Source organism: Meles meles, chromosome 8 (genome assembly GCF_922984935.1).
Source record: "Meles meles chromosome 8, mMelMel3.1 paternal haplotype, whole genome shotgun sequence".
In the NCBI taxonomy this organism is placed as follows: domain Eukaryota; kingdom Metazoa; phylum Chordata; class Mammalia; order Carnivora; family Mustelidae; genus Meles; species Meles meles.
Window position 1 is genome coordinate 6,602,325 of NC_060073.1, and position 22,521 is coordinate 6,624,845.

Here is a 22,521-nt window from a genome sequence, read left to right on the forward strand (position 1 = left end):
TATTGAAAGCCCTAGTCCTGAGAAAGGCTTGTCCGACTTTATTGCTCAGAAGATCAGGAAAGGGGGGAGGGCGGGGGCGCCCCGGCTCAGCGGCCATCCCTGCTCCCGCGGCGGCCGGCCCGGACCCCCGCCGTCGGGGAGGGGTGGCTCTGCGGGGCGCTCCTGGGACGCCCCCCACCCCCGACCCAGCGAACACACGCTCACGCACTCACAAGGACCAATAAATACGGCCCAGACTGCACGGCCGTCCAGCCGCTCCGGCGGTCCGGCCCCAGGGGCCACCCTCCTCCTTCCAGCTCAGGGGCGGTGGCGGCCCCCACGAGCGGCGCGCTGCGGCCGTGCGGCCCCGGTGCTCCGGAGTGCCAGCCCCGGGCGGCGACCCGCGCGGCGGCGGCGGCGGCGGCGGGAAAGCCTGCGGTGCGGGCGGGCCGGGCTCAGCTCAGCGAACAGCGCTCCCGCCGGCTCAGCTGCCGGCTCAGCTTGCGGCGCCGCTGCTCCAGGCCACGTTCCAGGCGCTCGTCCTCCTCCAGGGCGCTGCGAGGGCGCAGCTTCAAGTCAGAGTCAGGACCCTGCGCCCGCTCTAAGCACCGCACCCCACCCGGCCCCGCGGGCCGCAGCGAGCACCTCCCACCCCTCACCCCCAGACCCCCCACGCAGACCCTGCCCCACTCACATCCGCTCCCTGTGGTCCAGATCCCGGACCAGCTCGTCGCGCTGGTTCACCAGGGACACCAGCTCCTCCAGCAGAAGCTGCTCTCGGTGCTGCTGCGCGGCCGTTTTCAGCCAGTCTGAGGGCAGAGGAGGCTGGGGGTCAGGAGGCGCCGGCCCCTGCTCTGTCCTGGCTCTCAGCCCCTCCCGCCCCATCTCCCAGGCCCCATCGCCCACCTTCAATAGCTAGCATGGCCCGTAGCTCCCGGCTCAGCAGCTCGAACCTCCGCTCCAGGTCCTGCTCCTCGATGCTGTGTGTGTGAGGATGGGGGGGAGGTGGGTCGCGGACAGGGGAAAGGGAGGGGGAGGGGTCCCACCGCTGTGACCGCTCCCTGCCCCCGCCATCCCACCTCATTACCCGTTTGCGGGCAGGACTGGCCTAATGGCAGCTCTGTATCCCTGTTCCTGCACCAAATCATCTTCCAACTTTCCCGAGTTCTGGATGTTTATATGGTCTTCTCCCATTCCCACCGCTCTTTTCTTTCTTTTTTTTTTTTTTTAATGAAACAACCTTGCAGGATTATTTGGATGATTATTCATAAGCCCTAAGTATTAGACCAAAAGTTATTCTGAAAAATGATCCAAAATCACAGGAGGCAAAACTGCCTTCATCATGCAGGACTAGAAAAACAAACATGGCCAAGAGTCGCGTTTGACCCCACTTGGGAAGCCAACTCAGCTCTCCCTGGGCCTCGGTTTTCCTTACTGTAAAGGAACAGACTCAACCTGAGACACTCAGCCCTGACCTGCCCGTATGTATCACGTTTTTCTCTGGGCCTTGGTTTTCTGATTCATAAAAACAGTACCAATTTACAAGGTGTACAACTTATACAGGACTTTTCCGGGGGAGGAAATAAGATGACTGAACAATTTTTCAAAAAGATCTTTGCAGAAAGAAGAAAGCGGTGAATAACTGACCAAAGCCGCCAAGATTCCCTCTGTTCTGCTGGCCCTGGGTTGGCTGGGGTTGGCGCCAGCACTGGGCGGGGCCTGCCTGCGCGGGGCGGGGCGGGGCCTGCCTGTGATGGGCGGGGCCTGCCTGCACTCACAGCAGCTGCAGCTGGTCCTGCCTCCGGATGAGAGCATTCTTCTTGTTGACCAACGTGAACCATTCCTGGATCAGCACCTCCTCCTGCAGCTTGTCGGCACCTAAAACCAGGCCAGGACAGTCACAAGGCCTGCCCCCAACCCAGATGGCAGGAATAGGGTGGCTGGGGTGTGGGGACCGTGCTTGCTTTCCTGTAGGCATCCCAGAAACCAGAGCCGTGTGCCTCCAGCAAGCTGCTTCCCTTGTCCAGCTGTAAATGGGACAGTGACCCCAGCCTTGCCTCCTCCCAGCTCCTCCCTGGATCAGGAAGGGCCGCAGGGCTAGGCAGACCTGGTAGCGTGTGTTGGCGCGGGGACTCGGAGGCCGACCCCACCTGACTCCATAAGGCTCCTCAGCTGGGTCTCCACCTCGGCTGCCCGCCCGTCTATCTGTCTCTGCTCGTGCTCCAGGGCCTGCAGCTCTGCGCACACATACTGACTTGTGTCCTGGAACCTTTGCTGCAAAAAGGGGGGGCAAAGGCCAGAGTGGGCTCAGCCCAGGCTTTGCCTAGAGAGTGCCGCCCACCAGCTCCGCCTGCCCCAGCCTGCCTTACCAGCCCAGCCTCCTCTGCTGGACTTGGGGGTGGCTCCTCCGAGGGGGCACTGCCACCTGCAGACAGAGACCAAGCTAAGACACCTCCAACTGCCACCAGCCCCCCCAGGGGGTCCCCAGCTCCCGATTTGTGAACAGCCTGAACTGAGCTGGGTCCCTCCTCCCGCAGAACTACTCACCAGGGGGCTGCTGTGGGGCTGTGGTTGTGGGTGGGCCAGGAGCTGAGCTGGGGTCAGGGCTCAGGCCTTCCTGTGGAGAAAGAGGCCAGTGAGGCCTTGTAGGGCTTTCCCAACAGTCCCACCCTGGGGCCAGCCAAAGCCTCTTGCACAGGTAGGACAGGAGGGCCTCAGCTCAGGGCCTGCCCACCCCGCTGCTTCTCCAGTCCTGAGTGCACAGAGCTCCACCCCAGCCCCTGTAGGGAAACTGCCTCTTCAAGCAAAGCCCTATGGCCTTCACCCTCCCTGGCCCTGTGGTCCTGGGCCGGTCTACTCCCACTCTTAGAGCTGCACAGTCCTTGTTCCTGGGGCTGGGCTGATAAACCCTGGCTTCAGGGGGATTTTGTGAGAACCAGAGATGAAAGGCTGAGAAGGACCTGACAGGGGCCTCTCCTTCCCTCTCTCGTCCCCTCCTCCATGGAGCTCCGTCAGGCCACTTCCCACTCGCATCACCTAGCACTTGCGTCTCGATCATGGCCATGGGCCCACACAGTGACACGGGCTACTGAGCTGACCCCATACAACTCATTGCAGGACCAAGGCCATCCTGAACCGGCACCTCCATATCCTGGCCAAAAGGGGGCACCCTCCTGCTTTATCAAATCCCACGCCTGCTGGGCTCTCCACAGGACCCTCAGAAAAGGCCAGGTTGGCTGGACCTACCAATTTCAGCCTGGAAAGGAGGGCTGGCTCATTTTTTGTTCTGTTGTTTTTTTTTTAAGATTTTTTAAAAAATTTTATTTATTTGACAGACAGAGATCACAAGTAAGCAGAGAGGCAGGCAGAGAGAGAGGAGGAAGCAGCCCCCCCCCACCGAGCAGAGAGCCCCATGCAGGACTCGATCCCAGAACCCTGGGATCATGACCTGAGCCAAAGGCAGAGGCTTTAACCCACTGAGGCACCCAGGCACCCCAGGACTGGCCCTTAATAGTCCCCACCCCTGGCCACCCACTGGGAGAGGCCGCTGGGGGGTGAGGGACCTCAGACAGCCCGGCCCCTCTGACGGCTCCTGCTCCAGCCCCTTCTGGGTCGCAGGGTGGGGAGAAGGGCTTGAACCACCTGGCTGTCCACCCCACCCTGTGCTTCTCGGAGAGGTACCCCTGGACACCGCCCGCTCTGTGGCCGTCCCCTGTGGCCTGGGTCAGCCGCAGCCATTCCCCAAGCCCTGCCTGCCGACTCCACCCTCAAGCCACAACTGAGGGGTCTTCCTAAAGCAGTCACGCGCTGGTGTCACTCTCCCCCGACCCCCGCCTCAGCCCTCAGCCTTGTGGCCAAGACTTGGTGGCACTCCGGCCTCTGCTACTACCCCTCACCGTGCCCATGGACTTTCGCTTCCCCAAATAGCTTCCTCGGCCCAGAATGGCCCCTGTCTGGGGCGGCCTCACATCAGCAAGCTTCCTGACCCAGCTCAGTCCGCCTCCTTGAGGCCCCTTCGGGTTCTCACAAGGCTCTGTCCCCCTCCCTCACCTTGACCCGTCCTGAAGCCTCACTGATCCCCAGGCGGGACAGTGCTCCCGCATGGCCTCCCAGGCCGTCCCCGTCACAGCGCCCGCGTCATGGCTGCTGGCTACCCGTGTCTCCCTGCCCAGACGAAGCCCCCGCAGATGGGGGGGGTGGCCAGGAGGTGCACGTGGGGACCACCGATGAAGGCCTACTGACTAAACATTGACGCTTTCGGCGCAGCACACATACGGACTCCTTAGTTCCCCCAACGACCCTGAGCGTCGGGTAATTACCATCCCCACTTTACAGATGAGGAAACTGGAGGTCAGAGATGAGGCTCGTACAGAGCCTGGCTTAGCACCCAGGGCCGTCCAATCCTGTGATTTGTTCCCAAGCTTGGCCACCAATTTGCTCTTTGCCTCTGGGCCAGTCACACCCACTGGGCTTCTGTTTGTGTCTTTTTTGTGTGGGAGGAAGCGCAGCCCTGTGTAATCTGGGGGTCGCAAAGCACCAGAAAGGCATCTGGGGAACACAGTCCCCCCCTTTTTTTAAGATTCTATTTATTTATTTAACAGACAGAGACCACAAGTAGGCGGGGTGGGGGGTGGGGGGGCAGGCTTCCGGCTGAGCAGAGAGCCCGATGCAGGGCCCAGTCCCAGGACCCTGGGATCACGACCTGAGCTGAAGGCAGAGGCTTTAACCCACTGAGCCACCCAGGCGCCCCGCATCTCGTCCTTCTAAGCCAGACCCCTCTCCAGACCTTGTTCCCTAGGACTGGAGGGGACACCTCATTTTGTTTTGTTTCTTTTTTCCCCTAAAGATTTATTTTTTATTTGAGAGAGAGAGAGTGAGAGAAGCAGGAGGAGGAACAGAGGAAGAGAGAGAATGTCGAGCAGAGTCTGCGCTGAGTGCCAAGCCTGATACAGGGCTCGACCCCATGACCCGGAGATCATGATCTGAGCAGAAACCAAGAGTCAGACCCTCCACTACCCGGGCACCCTGGGACTCCTCCTTGGCCATTCCCATCCCCTGTGCCCCATGCGTGTGGTGGGAGAAGGTCAGGCCTGTTCCTGCCCTTGGGAGCTCCCAGAGTCCTGGCTGGGATGAAGTCAGGCACCTTGAAGCTGGGGCGGGGTTGAAGCAACACCATAGGGAAAGCAGGGCGCCTCTGCCCTGGAAGGCTTCCTGGAGGAGGGGCCATACATGAGGGTATCGAAAGCGGAATTGGGGTCAGACAGGAGGAAGCATTGGCATTCCCATCAGGGCTGGTGTGAGTAAGCTGAGTTGTTGCTGAGGTTGGGGTTTTTCCTTCACCCTCCTGCCTCTGCCTACTCTGATTGGTGAAGAGCCCACTTCCCTGTCCCTCGCCTGTCCCCATGACTCCTCATCGGCTCCTAACTGACTCCACACAACGCCTCTTCCAGGGAGGAATGATCACCCCATTTTGCAGGTGTGAACATTGAGGCTCAGGGAGATGAAGGAAGAGGCAGAGGAAGTTGAGGTTCACCTGTGAACCCAGAACTCTTAAATGGCACTTTCTATAAGGCCCCGCAGTATTGACTGGCTGTGTGACCCCGGGCAAGCCATTTAACCTCTCTGTGCTCTCTCCCTGAGGATGAAAAGCATGTAAGGGCGTGAAAGTTCCTCCCAGAGTGGCCTTGCGACACCCCTTCAGGGTGCTGACAAAAAAAGGGGAACTGTTGGGGTGACCAGATGCTGGGACTTGGGCAGAGAAAGGTATAGGATGGAGCCTCCCCTTTAAGATTTAAAGAGCCACTGACACATCAAGGAGGCGTTGCCAGAGGCCAACAGATTGGCCCATGGGTGGCTGTGTCTGACCCCCGCCTACCACATCCCCTGTGGGTGCCTCTGGGCCCCTCCTGTCTCTCATTCCCAATGCCTGCCTCTGACTCTGTCCTCAAGGCTCCGTCTCTGCAAGACGGCCTCATCACCACCTGCAGGCCTTAGTTCCGTGGGATGACAGGCAGGCTGATCCCTAAGTGAGACCCGAGCTTTCCTGCCAGCAGTAAATGCAGCAGGTCCCCCCACGTGAGAACCACCCGCTCTCAGCTTTCATCCGGGAAAGCTTGCCCACCTGACTTATCAGCCTCGCTCATGTGGCTGCTTCTTCCAGAAAGACTTTCCCAGTTTGTGCCCTCCTTTCTTTAGAACTCAGGGGTCATCCCCGGGCAGTTGAAGGCGTGGATGGCCTCACAGAGCTGCCCCTGCTGTCACACGCAGGACGGGTGCACTGGGCGGAAGGAACCCCAGCTGGAAAGCTATTTCAGCCGAAATGGCTTCAGTTTTCTTGAGCAAATCCCTGCCTTCTCTGGGACCGTCTCCCTTTCAGTGCAATGACCATGGGACACCCTGAGAGCCCCTAACCTGAGACCTGCAGGGGCGGGGGTGGGGGACATCGGCACCTGGCTGGGTCTACCGTCTGCAACCTCCCCATTATCAGAGAAGAATGGGTCTCCAGGACCTGGAGTTAAAGATCCGAGTCAGAGATCCTTGGGGTTGGGAGGCCCTGGATGGTCCCCGTGAGCACAGAAGCTCTGTCCCAGCTTACAGGACAACGGTGGCCCCTGGGTCCACCCCTGCAGGGAAAGAAACGCCCAGCCCACTTTACAGTTCATAAACAGCAGTGCGCTGAGTGCGGAAAACGTGGAGCCTTCTAGGAACTTCCTACACCAGCGCACGATTCCACCACCAGGGTGTCAGGCAGTAAAGACCATTAGCCTATATCCCAAGCCTGGCGACGAAGGTGGAGGGGCCTGGGGGGCCTCGGCTTGCTTGTGTCCCCAGCGCAGGCGCTCACGACCTCGCCGGGGGACTCTTCCGCGGCACCGCGGTCCCCCCACTCAGAAAGCGCCTCGCCGGGTCCAGCTGAGTCCCGCCGCCCCGAAGCGGCCGCCCTGGGCCAGCCCTGCCCCTGGGGCCCCTCCGGGCCGTGCTTCCCTGCCCCGCTCTCCCGGTCCCCGCGCCACAGGGGGCACTCACTGCGGCCGCCGCTCCGGAAGTCCTGTTGGTGGCTCCGGCCGCTCCGGTGGCTCCCGAGTCCGCGTCGTCCACCGAGAAGGAGTTGCTGTTCCGCAGCCGCGAGCGCCTCTTCTTCAGCAGGTCGGCGTCGCGCACGTGGGAGAAGGAGCCGTGCGCGCGGGGCGGGGGCACCGGCCCGGCCTCCCCGTTGACCGACGACCGCCGCAGCCTCACGCCGCCCCCCGCGCCCGGCGCCCCGGCCCCGTTCACCAGCCCTTCGGCCGGGGGCACGGACGCCCGGGCTCCGGGGCCGTCGGCGGGGGCCTCCGCCGCGCGCGCCTCCTGGGCCGCCTCGGCACCGCGGTCCTTGGAGGCCGCCTCGGGAGCCGCCCGGTCCGCGCGGTTCTCGGGCTTCTCGGGCTCCTTGGGCCCCTTGGGCTCCTCCGGCGCCTCGGCCCGGTGCTCGCGCAGCCGCTGCGCCAGGCCCCCCGCGTGCAGGCCGTCGGGCGGGCTCGGCCGGGCGCCGGCCACACGGTACGTGCCGGCGCCGCCGCCGCCCTCCAGCTGCACCAGCTGCAACTCCTGCCCGGTGCAGAAGGCGCGGATCTGGCACAGGTACGTCATGACGATGAGCTTGTCCGGCACGGACAGCAGCACCATGTCCGCCGGCTCCAGCAGCCGCGACACGCCCAGGGCCGCGAAGCCATCGAAGGCCTAGGAATGGGGGCGCTGGGGATCAGCGGCGGCGGTGGGCGTTACCGGGCGACTGGCACGCCAGGGGTTGCCTAGCAACGCCTTCCCCCTTCCATTGGGGGGGACCTAGCTGCTGGGCCCGCCCCCGCCGTCACCCAGCAACCGCACACCAAAGGGTGGTTTGGGAAAAACCATCTAGTGGAAATATGCCGTAAAACAAAACTAAACTAAACTAAGGAAAACGGACGATTTAAAGCCCAAGAGAGTAAAAAGTGGCAAAACTTCCAAAGTCCAGGGCTGGGACCCTGCAGCCCCCAGATTCCTCTCCTGAAGAGTTAGGGACCGGCCCTAAATCTTAGTCCTAGGCCTGGTTCTAGAACCCTTCCCTCCAGGCGTGGCTCCCTCCACATCTCACCAGCTTGTTGTTCTGTTTGATGTTGAGGGGATCCAGGGAGGCATAGTCACTGCAGAGAGAGCGCTGGTCAGAGGCTGGGCTCCCACAGCCCTCCCCGGAGGCTCCCTCATTCATTCCCACCCGCTGGCGGCTCACATCTTGTCTGGGTAGAATCGGTGCAGGATGGCACAGAAGGCCAAGCCGTTGCGCCACGATGTAGTGAAGTTGGTGACTCGGACGCCACGGTAGCCAGCGGTGACTTCCTGGCACCACTCCAGCAGGGACTGACTGGAACTGACCGGGGCAGGCGGTGCCTAGGGACACAAGGATGGGCTCAGGGCATGTGAACATAGGACCGTGCCCTCTGTCCCTCGGGCAGAAAACAGCCCCAGCTCTGGGTTTGCAGGGGTCACCAGAGACCACTGGTCAGAGCCTGGGACCAGGCAAAGGGTTTCCAGCTCTGCGGTTATCTACCAAGGTCACCTAAAAGGTCAGTGGCCCCCAGGCAAGATCAGAGGTCACCAGCAGCCACACCTCAAGGTCAGCCCAGAAAATCAGCTTAGGGGGTGTCCGGCTCCATGCAGCCCAAGGAAGACAAGAAGGGGGAGCCAGGGCATCCTGAGAGAGGAGAGGGTGAGGGGGGCTCCTTGAAGCTGAGCCCCTGTCCCACCACTCCCCAGTCCACCAGGTGGGTCCATGCAGAGCCGCCGTTAGCTCAGCCCCAGGTTAGTGGGAAGCAGCAGACTGGGCCCTCGGCGGCCCCCATCCCTACCTGGCTGCCCGGCAGCCTCCTGTCCTCTTCAGGCTCCTCTGGGGAAGAGGCCCCTGAGGGCTTGGGCACCCCAGCCCCTGCCCCGCTGGCCACCTGCACCTCAGTCAGGCTGGCCTCTGGGAGGTCTGCCTCAGCTTCTTTTCCCTTCTCCATCCCCGAGACCCCAGCTTCTGCCTCCTGGGCCTCCAAAACACCGGATTCGTTCTCTGGTGGCCCAAAACCCTCCACCTGTGCTTCCAGGGCTCCCCAAGCCCCAGACTTGGTCTCTGAAACCCCCAGAGCCCCAACTTCCACCTCCTGGACCCTTAAAACTGTGCTCTCCACCTCTGCTTCTGCTCTCTGAGGCCCTAAAACTCCATACTTAGGGATGGGATCCTGTAAAGCCTCATATTTGAGGGTCCCCCCAAGCCCATTCTCTGCTTCCTGGACCCCCAAAGTCTCAGCCTTCGCCTTCTCAGACTCTAACACTGTAACTTCTGTCTGATGAGTCCCCAGTTCCTCAGCCTCTGCCATTCCAGCCTCTGTCCCTAAAATCCTTGAATCTGCCATCTCCGTCTCCTGGGCTCCTGTTATCTCATTCTCTGTCCGGGGGACCCCTGAACCCCCAGCTTCTAGCTCCTGGGCCCCCAGTATCTCAGTTGCTGCCATCTCAGTCTCAAATACTGGCATCCCAGAATCACCCACCTCTATTTCCTGGGTCCCTGCTATCTCAGATTTTATCCCTGAAACCCCCACTTTTGTCTCTTGGGTCCCCAATATCTCCGCCTCTGCCCTCCCAGCCTCTATCTCTGGCATCCTGGAACCTCCCACCTCTGTCTCCTGGGCCCCCCATATTTCAGATTCTGCTGTCTCAGCCTTTAACCTCAGTATCCCTGAACCACCAGCTAGCTCCTGGGTCCCCAATATCTCAGTCTCTGCCGTCCTAATCTTTGTCCCCAGAAATCCTGAATGCTCAGCCTCTGTTTTCTGGGTTCCCAGTTCCTCAGACTCTACCATTCCGGCAGCCTCTGAGTCCAGGACCCCTGATGCCACGGTCTTCGTCTCCTGGGCCCCCAGTACCTCAGCTGCTGCTGTCCCAGTCTCTATCTCTGGGAATCCCGATCCCCCCATTTCTGTCTCCAGGGTCCCCAGTACCTGTGATTCTCTCACCCTAGTCTCTGTTCCCAGGACGCTCAAATCCCCAGCCTCTGCCTCCCCAAACCCCAGATCCCTAGACATTACCCCTTGGTCAGCTGCTGGTGGGGCCCTCTGGTGCCTGCTCACCTGCGACCTGATGCTTGCTGCTCCAACAGAGGGACCCGGCTCCGGGCCTGTCCCCCCAACACCAGGGGCTCTGCCTCTCACCTCTGCACCCTCTCTCTCCTGGCCTGCGGCAGCCCTGGCCCCCTTGAGGTCACCAAGAGGCCAGGTGTGTCCCGCAGTCTCCGCTGGGGGCGCGCTCAGGATTGTGGGAGCCTCATTCCTGCTCCTGACCCCTGCCCTTCCCTGGCAGCCCCTTGGAGGAGCCTCGGGAGTCTCCTTGAATCTGGCCTCAGACATCACCCCTGTAGCTTCCGACCCCCTGGTGTCCTCGTGTCTCACCTTTGACCTCTGCTCAGCATCCGGTTCTAAACTCTCTTCAGCCTGCCCCGCGCTGATGTCTGACCTCTTAGTGTTCACCTCTCTGCCTCCTGACTCGTGCCCGGTGTCCACCCCTCTAGCCCCTGGCCTGTCCCCAGCGCTCCCCTCCTCCACCTCGGGTTTCTGCCCTACCAAAGGGACTCTGGAGCCCCCACGCTCGATGCCCGGGCCCAGCCCGGGTCCCTGAGCCTCTGTCCCTTCCTGAGGGCTTCCCTGGGCCTGGGTCTCCCCAGAGGAACCCACTCCTGCTAGGGGAGCCCCTAAGGCTTTGGGAGCCTCATCTTCCCCTTGGGCGCCTGGGGGCCAAGGGGCATCCGAGCCTTTCCGGAGCCGAGGGGCTGGGGTGGGGGCCGCATCCTGGCCTGGCGGTCTTGAGGACCTGAGGGGAGAGCAGGAGAAAGCATTGGGGAACCCGCATAGCTCCCCACTGACAGCCCCATCCCCACACTTCTGATTGCTGAGGCCCCGAAAGGGCAGGAAGGTAGGGGAATGGAGCTTTCTAACAGTGGGGCAGGGGATGGAGGCAGGGCCCATCCCAAATCTCACCTCTTCTCTGGTGGGGTTCCCGGGGGCCTCAGGGCCTTGAGCCCCTCCTGGCCCCCTGTCACAGCAGCTGTTTCTGACCCCTGGCCCCGGGAGGCCCTGGCTGGGGGCGCAGGGGCACTCACAGGGGCTGGGCTGGTATCCTCCGTGCTAGAAGGGCGGGCGGCTGGGGAGGAAGGAAAGGAGGGGCGCTGAGGCCTGGGCCCTGAGACTCGAGGGCCATTCCCTCCCCAGCCCCAACCCCCCAGCCTGGGCCTCACCTGCCTGCGGGGGCTGTACCCGGCCCCCCTCCTCCTCCTCACAAACTGTCTTCAGCTCCCGAGGTGGGTCTGGGGGGGGGGGAGGATGGGGGGCAGGTCAGCCCAGGGGAGGGCCCTTAGGTAGGACCCCTTTCCCCCCAACCAGAGTCCTGGGCCTACCTGGGAAACGCCCCAGCCTCAGGGCACCGCCCCGGCCTGCGAGAAGAGACAGGCCCTCGGATGCAGAGAAAGAGAGAGAGAGAACCGCAGGGACAGACAGAAACAAAGCCTTAACGAGCCAAGCCAAGGGTGAGGAAGCTAGTGGCTGAGCACAAGGGTGGGTGGCTAGGGCCGGGGAACCGGGCCCGCATCTCCCCGCCACGCTTTCGGCCCGGCCAGCTCAGGACAGGTGCCAACCTGGGCAGGCACCCCGTCGGGGCTGAGGAGAGGGCCTGGGGAACTCAGCTAATGAGCTAGGCTGCCATGGGACTAGGAGCCAAGTTTGGACAGTCAGAGCTGCTAGGCAGGTTGGGACTGCCTGGGCAGGAGCGAGCCCCCCGACTGGGCATGCGCCAGCGGCCCGCAGCCTGGCTTACCCCCACCCTCCCTCGGTACTGGTGATCTCATCCACGGCAGGCTATGAGCCCACCTGGCTGGGGGGCATGAGCCCGTGCTTCAGGGGGCCCTGGGCCATTAGCCTCCTCCTCATCGCTCTCAGCAAAGTCGTCCAGGTTGCCCACATCGCTTGGCTTCACGCTCATGAGGCTGGCAAGACTCTGCATGTCATCGTCCCTGGTTGGGGGCGGAGGGTCAGAGGTCGGGGGTGAGGGCTGGGGTCGGAGGTGCAGACCGAGGCCAAGGACAGAGGGTGGGCACTCACGTGGCGCGGCCCTCCCGCAGCAGAACTCCGGAGAGGGTGAGGCTCAGCTCGGCGTGCACCACCTTCACCGACTTGGGCTTTAGCCGCAGCCGCAGGGGGGTCGGGGCGGGCACAGGCCCCGCGTGGTGGGCCAGGTCCACGTCGGCTGTGGCCAGCACCTTCCGCTGCCCCTTAGACTCCTGCGGGCCAGGGAGAGGGGCCGGGGGAAGGGCCCTCAGTGCCGCCCCGCAGCCCCCAGGAGCCCGGGCCCCAGCCTGCCGGCCACTCACATTCTCAATGACGAATGTCCACTCTTTGGCCTCGTACTGGTCCACGTGAGGGTCCTGGGGAAAGGGCGCGCCAGTGAGTACAGGGGCTCTGGGGTGAGGGCAGCGTGGGGAGAAGGGCCAGCTGTCTCTCGTACTACTCCTGGCCCTACGTGCGCATGCTACCTCCTCCTCCGAGACCTCCTGGGCCACCCCTACCCCCATCTCGGTTCTCAGTCTCGCCCCTCTGTGCTCTGCTATTTGGATAGATCACCCACCGGGGATCCCCCATGTTGCCCCCCACCGCCCCATTCCCGCCTGTGCAGAAGGGCTAGGGACTCACCCTGTAGAGGGTCACAGAGATGTCCACGTTCTCCGGCACCATCCACACCACGGTGCCCCGGTACGGGTTCTGGATGCCTGGCTGCCAGCTGTGGGCCTGCAAGGCACGGTCTGAGGCCTCCCTGCCTCACGGCTCTCCCCTCGCCCCCTCCCCGGAGCCCCAGACTCGACCTCATCTTTCTCCCCCTTATATGGGTTCAGATCCAAACCCACACCTGACTCCACTCTCCCATCAGGCCTCACTCACCCACTGTCCCCACACCCAGCTGGCCTCACTCCCAGCTGGCGACCTCCCCCACCTTGGAGCAGACTCGTCGGTTCCGCCGGGTCCACACCACCACCAGCTTATCGGGTTGCCTGGGGGTGGGGAGAAGGAGGTTCTACTCAGTTAGGCCCACCCGGCCTGCCTCTCCATCTCCTCTGGGGTCTTCCTTCTGCCCACATCCCCCTCCCGCAGGAGATGGCCCGGGCAGCTGGTTATCCAGGCAGCTGGTTATCGGGAGCCACCAGGAGCAGGGTGAGGCTGCGCAGGCAGGGCGGGGCCCAGGGCAGAGGGCAAAGGCCCCATGTGTGTCTGCCGGGATCGCGAAGACAGACAGCAAGAGAGACGGTGACGTTCAGAGAGACGGGCACACACAGAGTCAGAAAGACCCACATAAACTCAGCAAGGACTTTGCAAGAGACACAGACTTAGAGACACCGAGAGGGACAGACTCGGAGTTAAACAAACCTGTTCACTCACAAATATGTGGGGAGTGCACCCTGTAAACCGAGCCCAGTTTAGGGGCAGAGCAGAGCAGAGGGGAAGCAAGACCCTTCCGGGGCTGGGGACGACAGCGGTTGGGGAACAGTGCCAGTCAAGAAGGAAAATAGGGGCGCCTGGGTGGTTCAGTGGGTTAAGCCTCCGCCTTCGGCTCAGGTCATGATCCCAGGGTCCTGGGATCGAGCCCCACATCGGGCTCTCTGTTCCGCGGGGAGCCTGCTTCCCCCTCTCTCTGCCTGCCTCTCTGCCTACTTGTGATCTCTGTCAAATAAATAAATAAAACCTTTAAAAAAAGAAAGAAAGAAGGGAAATAAATTAATAAGCGGACTTCAGGGAGATGGGAGAGAGCCATTGGGATCTCCTTGAGGTTGGGGTGTCTGAGCAGAGGCTCAGAGGGGAGGGACAGGCTGTGCGTGGGTCTGGAGAAGGAGGGCTTCAGGAAAAAGGAATGGAAGGCGCAAAGGTCTGAGGTTGGGGGGAAGCTTGGGGTCAGAGCCGAGGGGTAGAGGGTGGGAAGTGGTCAGAAAGGAAGAGGGTCAGCTTGCCATTAGATGCCCACCCACAGCCCGGCGGCCCTGAGAATCAGCCATGCTCCCCAACTCTCAAACCCCGAGCTCTGGACTCTAGCTTTGCAGGACCCCTGACTCCCACAAGGGGCATCAAGGAAGACTTCCAGAGGGTGACCACCAGGCTGAACTGCACAGGCCAGGGCAGACTCAGGGGAGAGGCAGAGATGTGAAGAGACAGATAACACAGGGGCAACGAGTTGCTTGCACCGGGCCTGGCCCTCCAGAACTGACCACATGGCTGGGCCGGGGAGGGAGAAGGCTGTCTCAGGTTAGAGGGTCCAGTTGTAACCCAGGAGGGTGGGGGCGGTTGAGGGGACCACGAGGCCGAGGACAGGACCAGAGGCCTTCTTGCCTGTGCCCAGCCCCATGCGAGGACACTTAGGGCTGCCTACCTCACCGCCCCTCTGTGGGCTGAGGCTAGACAAATGGCTCCCTGGTTAGTCCCTGAGGATGCTGAGGCCCAGAGAGGTTGGGAGCCAGGCAAGGTCACAAAGCAGAGCCCAGAGCCCTCGGGCCTGCAGCCAAGCTCCCCTTCCCAACCCCAGACTGCAGGCGGTGGCTGAGCAAGGCAGCCATGGGGCCTTCCCAGAAAGGGGAAGCAGACAGGGGGTGCCTAGAGAGGGCGGGGCCTGGCCGGGCGGCCTGACTCAGGCTGGGCACACCCTCCCGGGGAGTCAAGACCTGGGCAGGGGCAGCTTCCTAGCCTGGGCTCCCGTGACTCAGATGCATTGCCACTGGGACCATGCCCAGCGTCCCCCCCTGGCCTCACCCAGGATCCTGGGGCAGAAGGCAGAAGCCAGAGACACCGGGGTTCAAGTCCTAGCCCTGAGCTGTGTTACCTTAGCCAGACCCTGGTCTTTCCCGGGCCTCGCAGAGGCAGTGAGCCCGCCCTGTGGCTGGCCCAGTCAAAACCAGGGATATGGCTGCTGCCCCAGGGACCTTAGCCTCCTGCTCGCTCCCCTCCCTTTGGACCCCATAATCCCTTCCTGCCCCAGCAGCTCTTCCTCTTGGGAGCCTAAATTTAGCCGGGGCCTGGCGGGTGAGGCCCCCACAGCTGTGCCCTAATCCAGCCAAGGGAAGCCGACACCAGCGAACGCCAGTGAACACGTATATTTAGGGTGTGACGCAGGGGTCCCGGCAGCTGCGGCTGGGAGCACGTGAACAAGATGCCCCCCGGGGCCCTTAGGCGGTCCAGCTAGGTCCTGTCCGCTCTCACCTACCCTCCCCAACCCGCGGCCGCGCCCTCCCAAGCCCTCTCCTCCCAGACTCAGAGCCCTCTAGGCCCTCAGGCTCCTTTAAGCCGATGGGGCCTCCCTCCTCATCCCTCCCAGTGCTCAGTTTCCCCTTTTAAGGACATCGTGGAGACACATCCAGCCTCCCAGCACCCACTCTGGCTGAAGTGGTTCCTCTGGCTCCACAAGCAGGCAGAGGAGGAGGGGGCAACACCCTTGCTCTGCGCTGCGGTCCACGGAGGTTTCTGACACCACCAGCCACCCGCAGACCTCAGAACTTGCTCCCTTTTCTGATGTTACCCCAACCGTCCCTCCGGTTACAAAAACATGAGACCTCCCTTCCCCCAGCGCTGGGCACCACTAAGGAAGGTGTGGGTACAGACAGAGTCTCAGGCCTGCGGGTTCTGACCTCCACTCCCCAAAAGCGACCCACACCCCAACGCCAGGGGTCCCACAAGCTGCAAAGGCATTTTTGAGTCTCTGTGTCTGGGACACCCAGGGCCCAAGGTGGGGGAGCAAGGGGCCACCGGGCTGGGGGCAGGGCCCCCTCTCTCGGGCTCCAGCGGCGCCCTGGGGTCCCAGCCAGTCTGCGGAGGTCCCCAGGCCTCCCTGCCACTCACCATTTCTTGGTGCACTCCACCACCAGCTCGTGGTAACAAGCCACAAACTGGAACTTGGCGGCCCGCTTGCCCACGCGCTGCAGGCGCTTCCACACCGAGGTCATGGCCCCCGCCGCCCCCGGAGCCCGCTCCTCAGACTCGGGGCTCCAGCTGGCCCACGACCGCTGGCCGAGCCTGGGTCCCCATGGCCCCCCGGGCTGCTATCCGCGCCGCCCGCCCCGTCCGTCGGAGATGTCCGAGGGTCGGACTGGGAGCCGATCGCCCCGCTGCCGCCGCTGGGGCCCGCCGGGTGGTCGGGCTGAGCCGGCCGGCTCGTCGGGGTGCGTCGGGTCGCGGGAGCGCTGAGCGGCGAGCGCGCCGTTTCCTGGAGCCGCACCCCCGTCGGAAGGCGGGCGGGGCTCCGGCGGGGGGCGGGGGCCGGGGCGGGAGCGGGGGGCGGGGCGGCCCGGCTTCCGGGGCCTCGCGCGGCTGCTGCTGTTGGGGCGGGAGCGGGGGGGGGGTGCCTGGGGGGCGTACCAAGGGGCCCGCCGGGACAGCACAGCCCGCTGATAGCGCGCGGAGGCTGTGTGGACGCGTGGGCCGGGGAGAGAGCTACCAGCAACTTGGTGCCGCCCTCAGGAGCACTGCCCGGGCCGCCACCCTTCCTGCCCGCAGCCCTGGGAGGTACGTACTAATGATGGCCCCATTTCACAGGTGGGGAAAACAGAGCCCCAGAAAGAACAGGCATGCTCAGGGCCACGCCGCGAATCTGGGCCAGAGGCAACTGTCAACACTGGGGTGGCAGACTCCTGCTGTCACCCAGGTCTTAGAGCAGAGTCAGGGGTCAACTCGAGTGTGCCTGCCTTTGGGTAGCGCGCATTTGCCAGTCACGGAACCTGACTCCTTGGCTGTCAAGTGGGAAGACAGTCCCAACACCCCACAAGCAGCTGATTTCCAACAAGTGTGTGACCTTGGGCAAAATACTAACGTTCTGAGCCTCAGTTTCTACCTCTGTTAAATAGGGATAATTATAGTTCTGACTCTTACACAGCCACTGAGAGTAGGAAATCTTGGGAAGCATTCCCTACGTAGACTGGCTGATTTTCTGAGGTCTTATTAAACGGAATCCGTTATTGCAGACTGGAGGGAGAGAGAGAGTGTGTGTGTGTAAGCGTGAACTTGGGCTACACACACACATTTACTCTCCCTCCCCTAAGAAGCCTGCCCCAGGCATTAGCCACCTTATTCACACCTAGAACAGAGCCCTTATCACCTGCCTACCTGCGGGCCCAGCATGCTAATGAGCACCTGCAGGTGTCCTGGCTGGAGTTAGGGAACTGCCCTGGGGCAGCTCTTCAGCTTTCCCTCCTTGCCCGCACTAGGCAAGGTTTGTGAATGGACTGCAACACGGTGCTTAATAAATACTTGGTTTGAACAGGCTCTCTGATCTGCCAAGAGTGCCCACTGTTGTCTCCAGAGGCAAGTGACTGTGTGCAGGGCGTGGGGGTGAGCAGCCTGGAAGCCCAAGTGTGTAACCGCGAGGTCCTCACCTCTTCGTCTCAGGGAGTTGTAGGGGTTTTGTGTGTGCCTGGAGGTCAGAACACCCACCATCCCCAAATGTGCAGGGTCTTCCAGCGAGCCTGGCACGTGGGTTTGTCTCCCAGGCCCAGCGGTGTGGTCCTCTTAAGAGGAAGCCCCTCACACACAGGCCTAAAGTCTCCAAGTGCTGTTGGGGAGCCAGGCGGCCTGTACAAGAGTAAGTGCAGAATGGGAGCGTCTGGAACCCAAATGCTCCTCACCAGAGTTGGATCTCCTGCCCCAGAGCTCAGGGCCCTGGCCCTTTTTCCCCGCCCCCTCGCCCAGGGCTTCTGTGGCCTCTGGGGAAGTGTGGGCCATCGCCACCTCGCCCCCTTCTGCCTCTGCAGCTGTTTCCTCCCACCCAAAGAGCACTCACTAGCTCCCGGGCGCATCCTGGAGGCGCCTTCCCCTCTCCCTCCGAGGGGCCCCTAGGCCCGCAGGCTCAGACCCACCCATTTCCTGTGCCGCCCCAGCCCCGCCCCCACTCGGGGTGGAAAGTTTCTCTCGAGATAGGCGGCTCCTTCTCCTTCCTTCCCGGCGGGCCAGGAAGGACCAAGGCGAGTTGGCGGGGCGGAGAGGGTTGGGCTCCCAGATCTCCGGCCAGAGGGGAAGTTACTCGCCCTCCGTCGCAGACCGCGGTGCCTCGGCCAGCTCCGCGGGTTCCCCAGCCGGGTTGGTGGAGGGAGGATTCGCACTCCCTGGTAGGCAAGCCTTTCTTCCACTCGGGGGGTCTTCGGCGCCACCTGCCGGCGGAGCGCGGGACCGCACTTTCCAGAAACACTGCTATCTTCCCCGCCCCAGAGCCAGGCATTCAGAACACAAGAACGCTGAGAGATTATTTATTGACCTACGTGCCCAAGAGTCTGGCCCCTAAACTTAAATATCCAGCACGGAGCCTTGGCCCTCCCGGCCGTGGGTGGTTGCAAGAATGGGGATGCCCTGGTCTAGAGCAGTGGAACCCAGGGACCAGAGGTGGGATGCCCCTGAGCCAGCAGCTGCCAATAGCAGCGAAAGGTGAAAAGGCGATGGGAAGCAGGCACTCATCCCAATCCCAGAGACGTCAAGGGGAGTGCCAGATGCTTTGGGCCCCACCACCAGACTGCAGGTTGGCCAAGCTGGGGCGCACACATGTGGGAGAAGTGGAGATTCGGTGCCCTGGGCCAAGGCTGTAGCCCAGGTGCCTGCCCCAGCGCTAGCTAACCGGAGTCAGGAGGGAGGGGGTTGGCAGTTTTACCTCCGAGGGGCCCAAAGGCTTGCCTTCTTGTGAAGTGAGGCGGCACAGGGAAAGCAGGCACTAGAAGTCTGAGTACTGACTACGGGCTGAGTTTCTGAGCCTTCCGCATGGGTGCGTGTGCCCCCCCACCCCCAGCTCTTCAGAGGCTGATGTGAAAGGCATCCTGCAGCCACTGGTCCCGGGCATTGTGCGTCTGGGGCACAGTGAGGGGTGGCGGGTCCGGGGGCAGGCTGGCATCGGGAGGCTCATCGTCATCAGACAGGCCAGCATCAGGTGGGTAAGAGCTGTCTGAGTGCAGGGAGGATGACAGGTCCTGGCACAGGCTCAAGTCTTGGCACAGGTGCTTATAGTCTTGGATTGACTCGTACAGGCCCCACAGCTGGCACAGCAGGGACATGTCCAGCTGCCGCAGCCCCACCTGCAAAAGACTGAGGGTGGGCTGGGGTTGGGGTCCAGGCCACCCTCAGCCCTAGCCAATCTTCCTGCACCTCTCTAAGCACAAACTTTTGTGGACAGCCGATGCCATCTGCAAGCTGTGAATCTTTAGACAAGTCACTGACCCTCATCTGTAAAATAGGGATAACATTTACCTAGCAGGATGGAATAAAGTAACATGAGTAAAGCACTTAAAAATACATGGTAACTACTGGCATAAACGGCAACTATAATCATTGTTACTGTAACCCCTCTGACCCAACCCGCTTCTGCAGTTCTGACGCTCAAGCCATGAGATCCCGGTTATGGGCCTCTGACTGCGCTCCGCCCCGAGACCTTCATGCTCAGCTGCAGCCCCCCGCCCAGCTGGCCCGGGGCCCAGCCGCTCACCATCTCCTTGCGCAGCGCTGCTAGTGCTGAGTCGAGATTGACAGGGCGACGCGGGCCGGGGGGACCCGCGGCGGGTCCCGCGTTGGTGGCGCCAGCAGCGTAGCGGGGCCCATCTGGGATACGCGCCGCGCGGCTCAGCTCGTCGTGGATGCGGCTGCGCTGGCTGTAGACGCGTTCCAGCTCCCGCCACGAACCCCCGCTTGCGTTGAGAAGACCGCTGAGGCCGCGCGGTAGCGGAGGGAGCCCGGCTAGGGCGCAGCCAGCACCGCCCGGCGCCTCGGCCGAGGGCAGCCCATTCATGGCCCGGCCGGCGCGGACGGCGCTGCTGCCTGCCTCTTTCCCTTCAACCCTCCGCCCGGGCCGCAGCCCGCAGGCCCCGCACCGCGCGGCCCCGCCGGCCGAGCCCAGCCGCCGCCCGCAGGCCGCGCTTTGTTCCTTCCCCGACTCCTCCGACTCCGCCCCTGCCCCACCCCCTTTGCATGGGCGGGGCCTCTCTTAAAAGGGCTACGGTTAGTGGGACCACATCGCGAAAAGCTGAGAAAGGGAATGGGGTATCCACCCGAACGGAGCGAGAAGAAGGGGCGGGGAAAGAGACCGAAAGCGGCGAATGGGGTTCCTTCGCGGTTCTTCTTTGCTCCCCCCACAACAATGTTTAATTATTCTGCTCAATTTTAACTCCCCAGGGAAAGGATCTAAACCTGGAGGTGGGGAGTCAGGAAACTTGAGTAAGTCCACACTGGGTCCCTAACGTGAAACCGGACGCCCTGTCAGTGTCTCGTGTCTGAGTACCTTGACTGGGCATGAGGTGGGTCAGGATGATGGCATCAGAATGCTCAGGGGACAGAGAAGATACCAAAAGGGGCTGGAACCCAAAATCTCATCCAAGACTGGGAACTGAGCACTGGATGGCTGAGGAGGGTGCAGGGATGCCGTAGAGGTCCATCCCTCTTGTTCCTGCTTTTGAGGAGGCTATGACCTCCTCCTCCGAAAAAAAAGCATCACATAGTCCTCTCCCTCCCCCCTCATTCTGAGTGGGGGAAACCAAGCACAAACAAGCCCAACGAATCTCTCACGGCATCAAGGAGAGCAGATAGTGGTAGAGTAAGAGACCAAAGGTAGGAAAAAGGCGAGTGGAGCTGGAGCTGGCATGCACACTCAGAACCAAGAAAAGAACAAACCACACAAGAGGACAGCTGTTTTTCTAGAGGGTTTTTCTCAGGAGGGGCCTCTCAGTGTTGCAGCTGCCGCAGGCTGCGCAGAGCCTCAGCACAAGCCCGGATCAGGCTACACAGCTGGATGCTGGTCTCCAGGGAGGTGCTAGGGCCCAGCTCAGCTGAGGCCCAGGTCAGCTTCTGCAGGAGGGCCTCCTGTGTGCAGGCCAGGACATCTGAGTTTGGAGGCACAACAGGAGGGGGCGGCCCCTGGGCTGCCTTGAGCCCTGCCGCAGCTCCCTCACAGTGCTCTGGACGGGGTACTGGGGGCTGAGGGGCTGGCCGCGAGCCGGAGGGGAGCTCCGAGGCGGAGGCAAGCTGGTGTTCCCGAGCTTGGGAGAGGGCAGCCTGGGCATTCAAAGCTAAAAGAGGAGAAAGTGGATGGAGCGGTCAGGAAGTCTGTCCCCCCCCATCAGCCCTGGGCCACCTCCTCTTTACTGCTCTGGTCTTCCTATGCTTGAGATGTTTTCCCTTCTCCTGTATAAGGTAACTCATCCATTTTCTTCTTTGTGTCAGAGCTATTTACGCCCTTGCTTCCTCTCTCCCATTAGGACTATGCCCGACTGAGCTCAGAGTCTTCACAGTGTCTGGCACACGGGTATTTAGTGCTTCTGCTGAATGAATGGTGCCTCTCGAGCCGAAAAGGGAAAGCGCCTTACCTCCGCCTCACCCACAGACTCCACCGTCACCTCCCAAACCTACTGTTCCTGGGCCTCTATCACCACGCAGCTTCTCCAAGCACATTCGCCCCTCACCCGGATTATCTTTATCCACGTCCGAGTCGAGCTCCTGGCAAGCCACGCAGTAGATTTTCCGCTGTTTATCTTGGAGGAGGATCGTCTAGAAGCAGAAAGCACGCGGGCACGGATGAGACGCAGGGCGATGGGGTCCAGAGGGGAGAGCTGGGGAAGGGCCGTGCGGCCTGGTCCGCGGCCCCAACCCGGATCCCACGTCCTAAGTCTCTCCTCACCCCGCAGTCCGCGCACGTCTCGCCCAGCATGCGGTAACCACGCAGCAGGTAGTCGCCCATGAGCCGGGAGATGCGATCCTGTCGCTCCCTTCGCGCTTGCAGAACCTTCGTCTCCGCTTCGGTTGGGGGCTCCCAGGAGAAATCGTCGACTTCTGGGGGAAGAGAGGCACAAGAGACAGAGGAGTCTTTCCCGAGCGGGCCACCTCCCGCACCCCTCAACCACAGGCACCCACAGCCCAGACGCTCACCAGCACCGTTCAGAGCCATGTTGCCGTTGTCGCCACTAGGCTCACCGGACGTGACGTACGAGCCGAGCGCTTTCCGCTCGGCTCCGCCCCCTCTTTTGAGGTCCAGGATAAGGGCGGAAATGGCGCCTCTCAGACGTCAAGTTGCCCGTAGTGGGGCGTGTCTGCTGCTGGAGCTCTTGGCCTGAGGGCCAGCTCCTCCGCGCGAACCCGGTAGCCGAACTTTGGGCTCGCTGGGCCGCAGGACCGGAGTCTCCGGGCTAACGCCGCTCGGGTCGCAGGACCTGAAAGTGGCTGCCCGGGGTCGCCATTCCTGCCCGCCCCAGATGGGGACCACTTGGTCTGAGAAATCCCCGCTGGCCTCCATCTCCCCTTGGATTTCCCTTTCCGCACAAGTCGGACCCGGGGCAGGCGGGGCAGTGGCGTAATCAACAACACCCCTGATGATAACAAGTGGCCCCTTGCGCCGCCGTACAGCCTCTTCAGTCGTCAGTGCCTCTCACTTAACCCGCAAGACCGGCCAGGCGGGGGTCGTCCTCCCTTTCTGTATCTTTCAGCCTATTTCAAGACACCCTCACCCCCT

At 62.3% G+C, this 22,521-nt stretch overlaps 4 protein-coding genes across 10 annotated transcripts; 1 reads left to right on the forward strand and 3 right to left on the reverse strand.

Moving 5' to 3' along the window:
- Positions 1 to 15: 15 nt before the first annotated feature.
- On the reverse strand, positions 16 to 16,237 carry EHBP1L1 (EH domain binding protein 1 like 1). 7 transcript variants are annotated; one of them, XM_046014462.1, is made up of 19 exons: positions 15,897 to 16,237; positions 13,012 to 13,069; positions 12,714 to 12,809; positions 12,395 to 12,448; positions 12,126 to 12,304; positions 11,895 to 12,037; positions 11,267 to 11,335; positions 11,010 to 11,172; positions 8,844 to 10,842; positions 8,228 to 8,385; positions 8,093 to 8,141; positions 7,006 to 7,698; positions 2,527 to 2,596; positions 2,349 to 2,404; positions 2,130 to 2,253; positions 1,758 to 1,857; positions 886 to 959; positions 674 to 788; positions 16 to 534 (listed from the first exon to the last, which is right to left on the reverse strand). In XM_046014462.1, the coding sequence occupies exons 1-19, from the start codon at positions 15,998 to 16,000 to the stop codon at positions 435 to 437; spliced, it is 4,404 nt and encodes a 1,467-aa protein (XP_045870418.1). In that variant the 5' UTR covers positions 16,001 to 16,237; the 3' UTR covers positions 16 to 434. The 7 variants fall into 7 exon arrangements, with proteins under 7 accessions (XP_045870418.1, XP_045870421.1, XP_045870423.1 ...); XM_046014465.1 differs by having other exon boundaries at positions 10,596 to 10,842; positions 15,897 to 16,226; XM_046014467.1 differs by having other exon boundaries at positions 10,707 to 10,842; positions 15,897 to 16,225.
- On the forward strand, positions 16,081 to 21,472 carry LOC123948043 (protein argonaute 2-like). Its single transcript, XM_046014474.1, has 2 exons — positions 16,081 to 16,559; positions 21,275 to 21,472. The coding sequence occupies exons 1-2, from the start codon at positions 16,081 to 16,083 to the stop codon at positions 21,288 to 21,290; spliced, it is 495 nt and encodes a 164-aa protein (XP_045870430.1). The 3' UTR covers positions 21,291 to 21,472.
- FAM89B (family with sequence similarity 89 member B) lies at positions 18,277 to 19,916 on the reverse strand. Its single transcript, XM_046014473.1, has 2 exons — positions 19,513 to 19,916; positions 18,277 to 19,105 (listed from the first exon to the last, which is right to left on the reverse strand). The coding sequence occupies exons 1-2, from the start codon at positions 19,810 to 19,812 to the stop codon at positions 18,827 to 18,829; spliced, it is 579 nt and encodes a 192-aa protein (XP_045870429.1). The 5' UTR covers positions 19,813 to 19,916; the 3' UTR covers positions 18,277 to 18,826.
- On the reverse strand, positions 20,695 to 22,096 carry ZNRD2 (zinc ribbon domain containing 2). Its single transcript, XM_046014471.1, has 4 exons — positions 21,942 to 22,096; positions 21,694 to 21,845; positions 21,479 to 21,563; positions 20,695 to 21,085 (listed from the first exon to the last, which is right to left on the reverse strand). Exons 1-4 carry the CDS (start codon positions 21,958 to 21,960, stop codon positions 20,742 to 20,744), a joined length of 600 nt encoding a protein of 199 aa, XP_045870427.1. The 5' UTR covers positions 21,961 to 22,096; the 3' UTR covers positions 20,695 to 20,741.
- Between the last annotated feature and the right edge of the window lie 425 nt (positions 22,097 to 22,521).

Excerpts from the sequence above, each read along its gene's own strand:
- EHBP1L1 (XM_046014462.1), bottom strand. The coding sequence starts at position 16,000 with ATGACCTCGGTGTGGAAGCGCCTGCAGCGCGTGGGCAAGCGGGCCGCC. Across the intron at positions 10,843-11,009 it reads GGAACCCCACCAGAGAAGAG|GTCCTCAAGACCGCCAGGCC; the intron begins GTGAGATTTGGG and ends CTCTCCCCTCAG. Across the intron at positions 789-885 it reads GGCCATGCTAGCTATTGAAG|ACTGGCTGAAAACGGCCGCG; the intron begins GTGGGCGATGGG and ends CTCTGCCCTCAG.
- LOC123948043 (XM_046014474.1), top strand. The coding sequence starts at position 16,081 with ATGGCCCCCCGGGCTGCTATCCGCGCCGCCCGCCCCGTCCGTCGGAGA.
- FAM89B (XM_046014473.1), bottom strand. The coding sequence starts at position 19,812 with ATGAATGGGCTGCCCTCGGCCGAGGCGCCGGGCGGTGCTGGCTGCGCC. Across the intron at positions 19,106-19,512 it reads CAGCGCTGCGCAAGGAGATG|GTGGGGCTGCGGCAGCTGGA; the intron begins GTGAGCGGCTGG and ends AGTCTTTTGCAG.
- ZNRD2 (XM_046014471.1), bottom strand. Across the intron at positions 21,564-21,693 it reads AGACGTGCGCGGACTGCGGG|ACGATCCTCCTCCAAGATAA; the intron begins GTGAGGAGAGAC and ends TTCTGCTTCTAG. Across the intron at positions 21,086-21,478 it reads CGTGGATAAAGATAATCCGG|CTTTGAATGCCCAGGCTGCC; the intron begins GTGAGGGGCGAA and ends CTCCTCTTTTAG.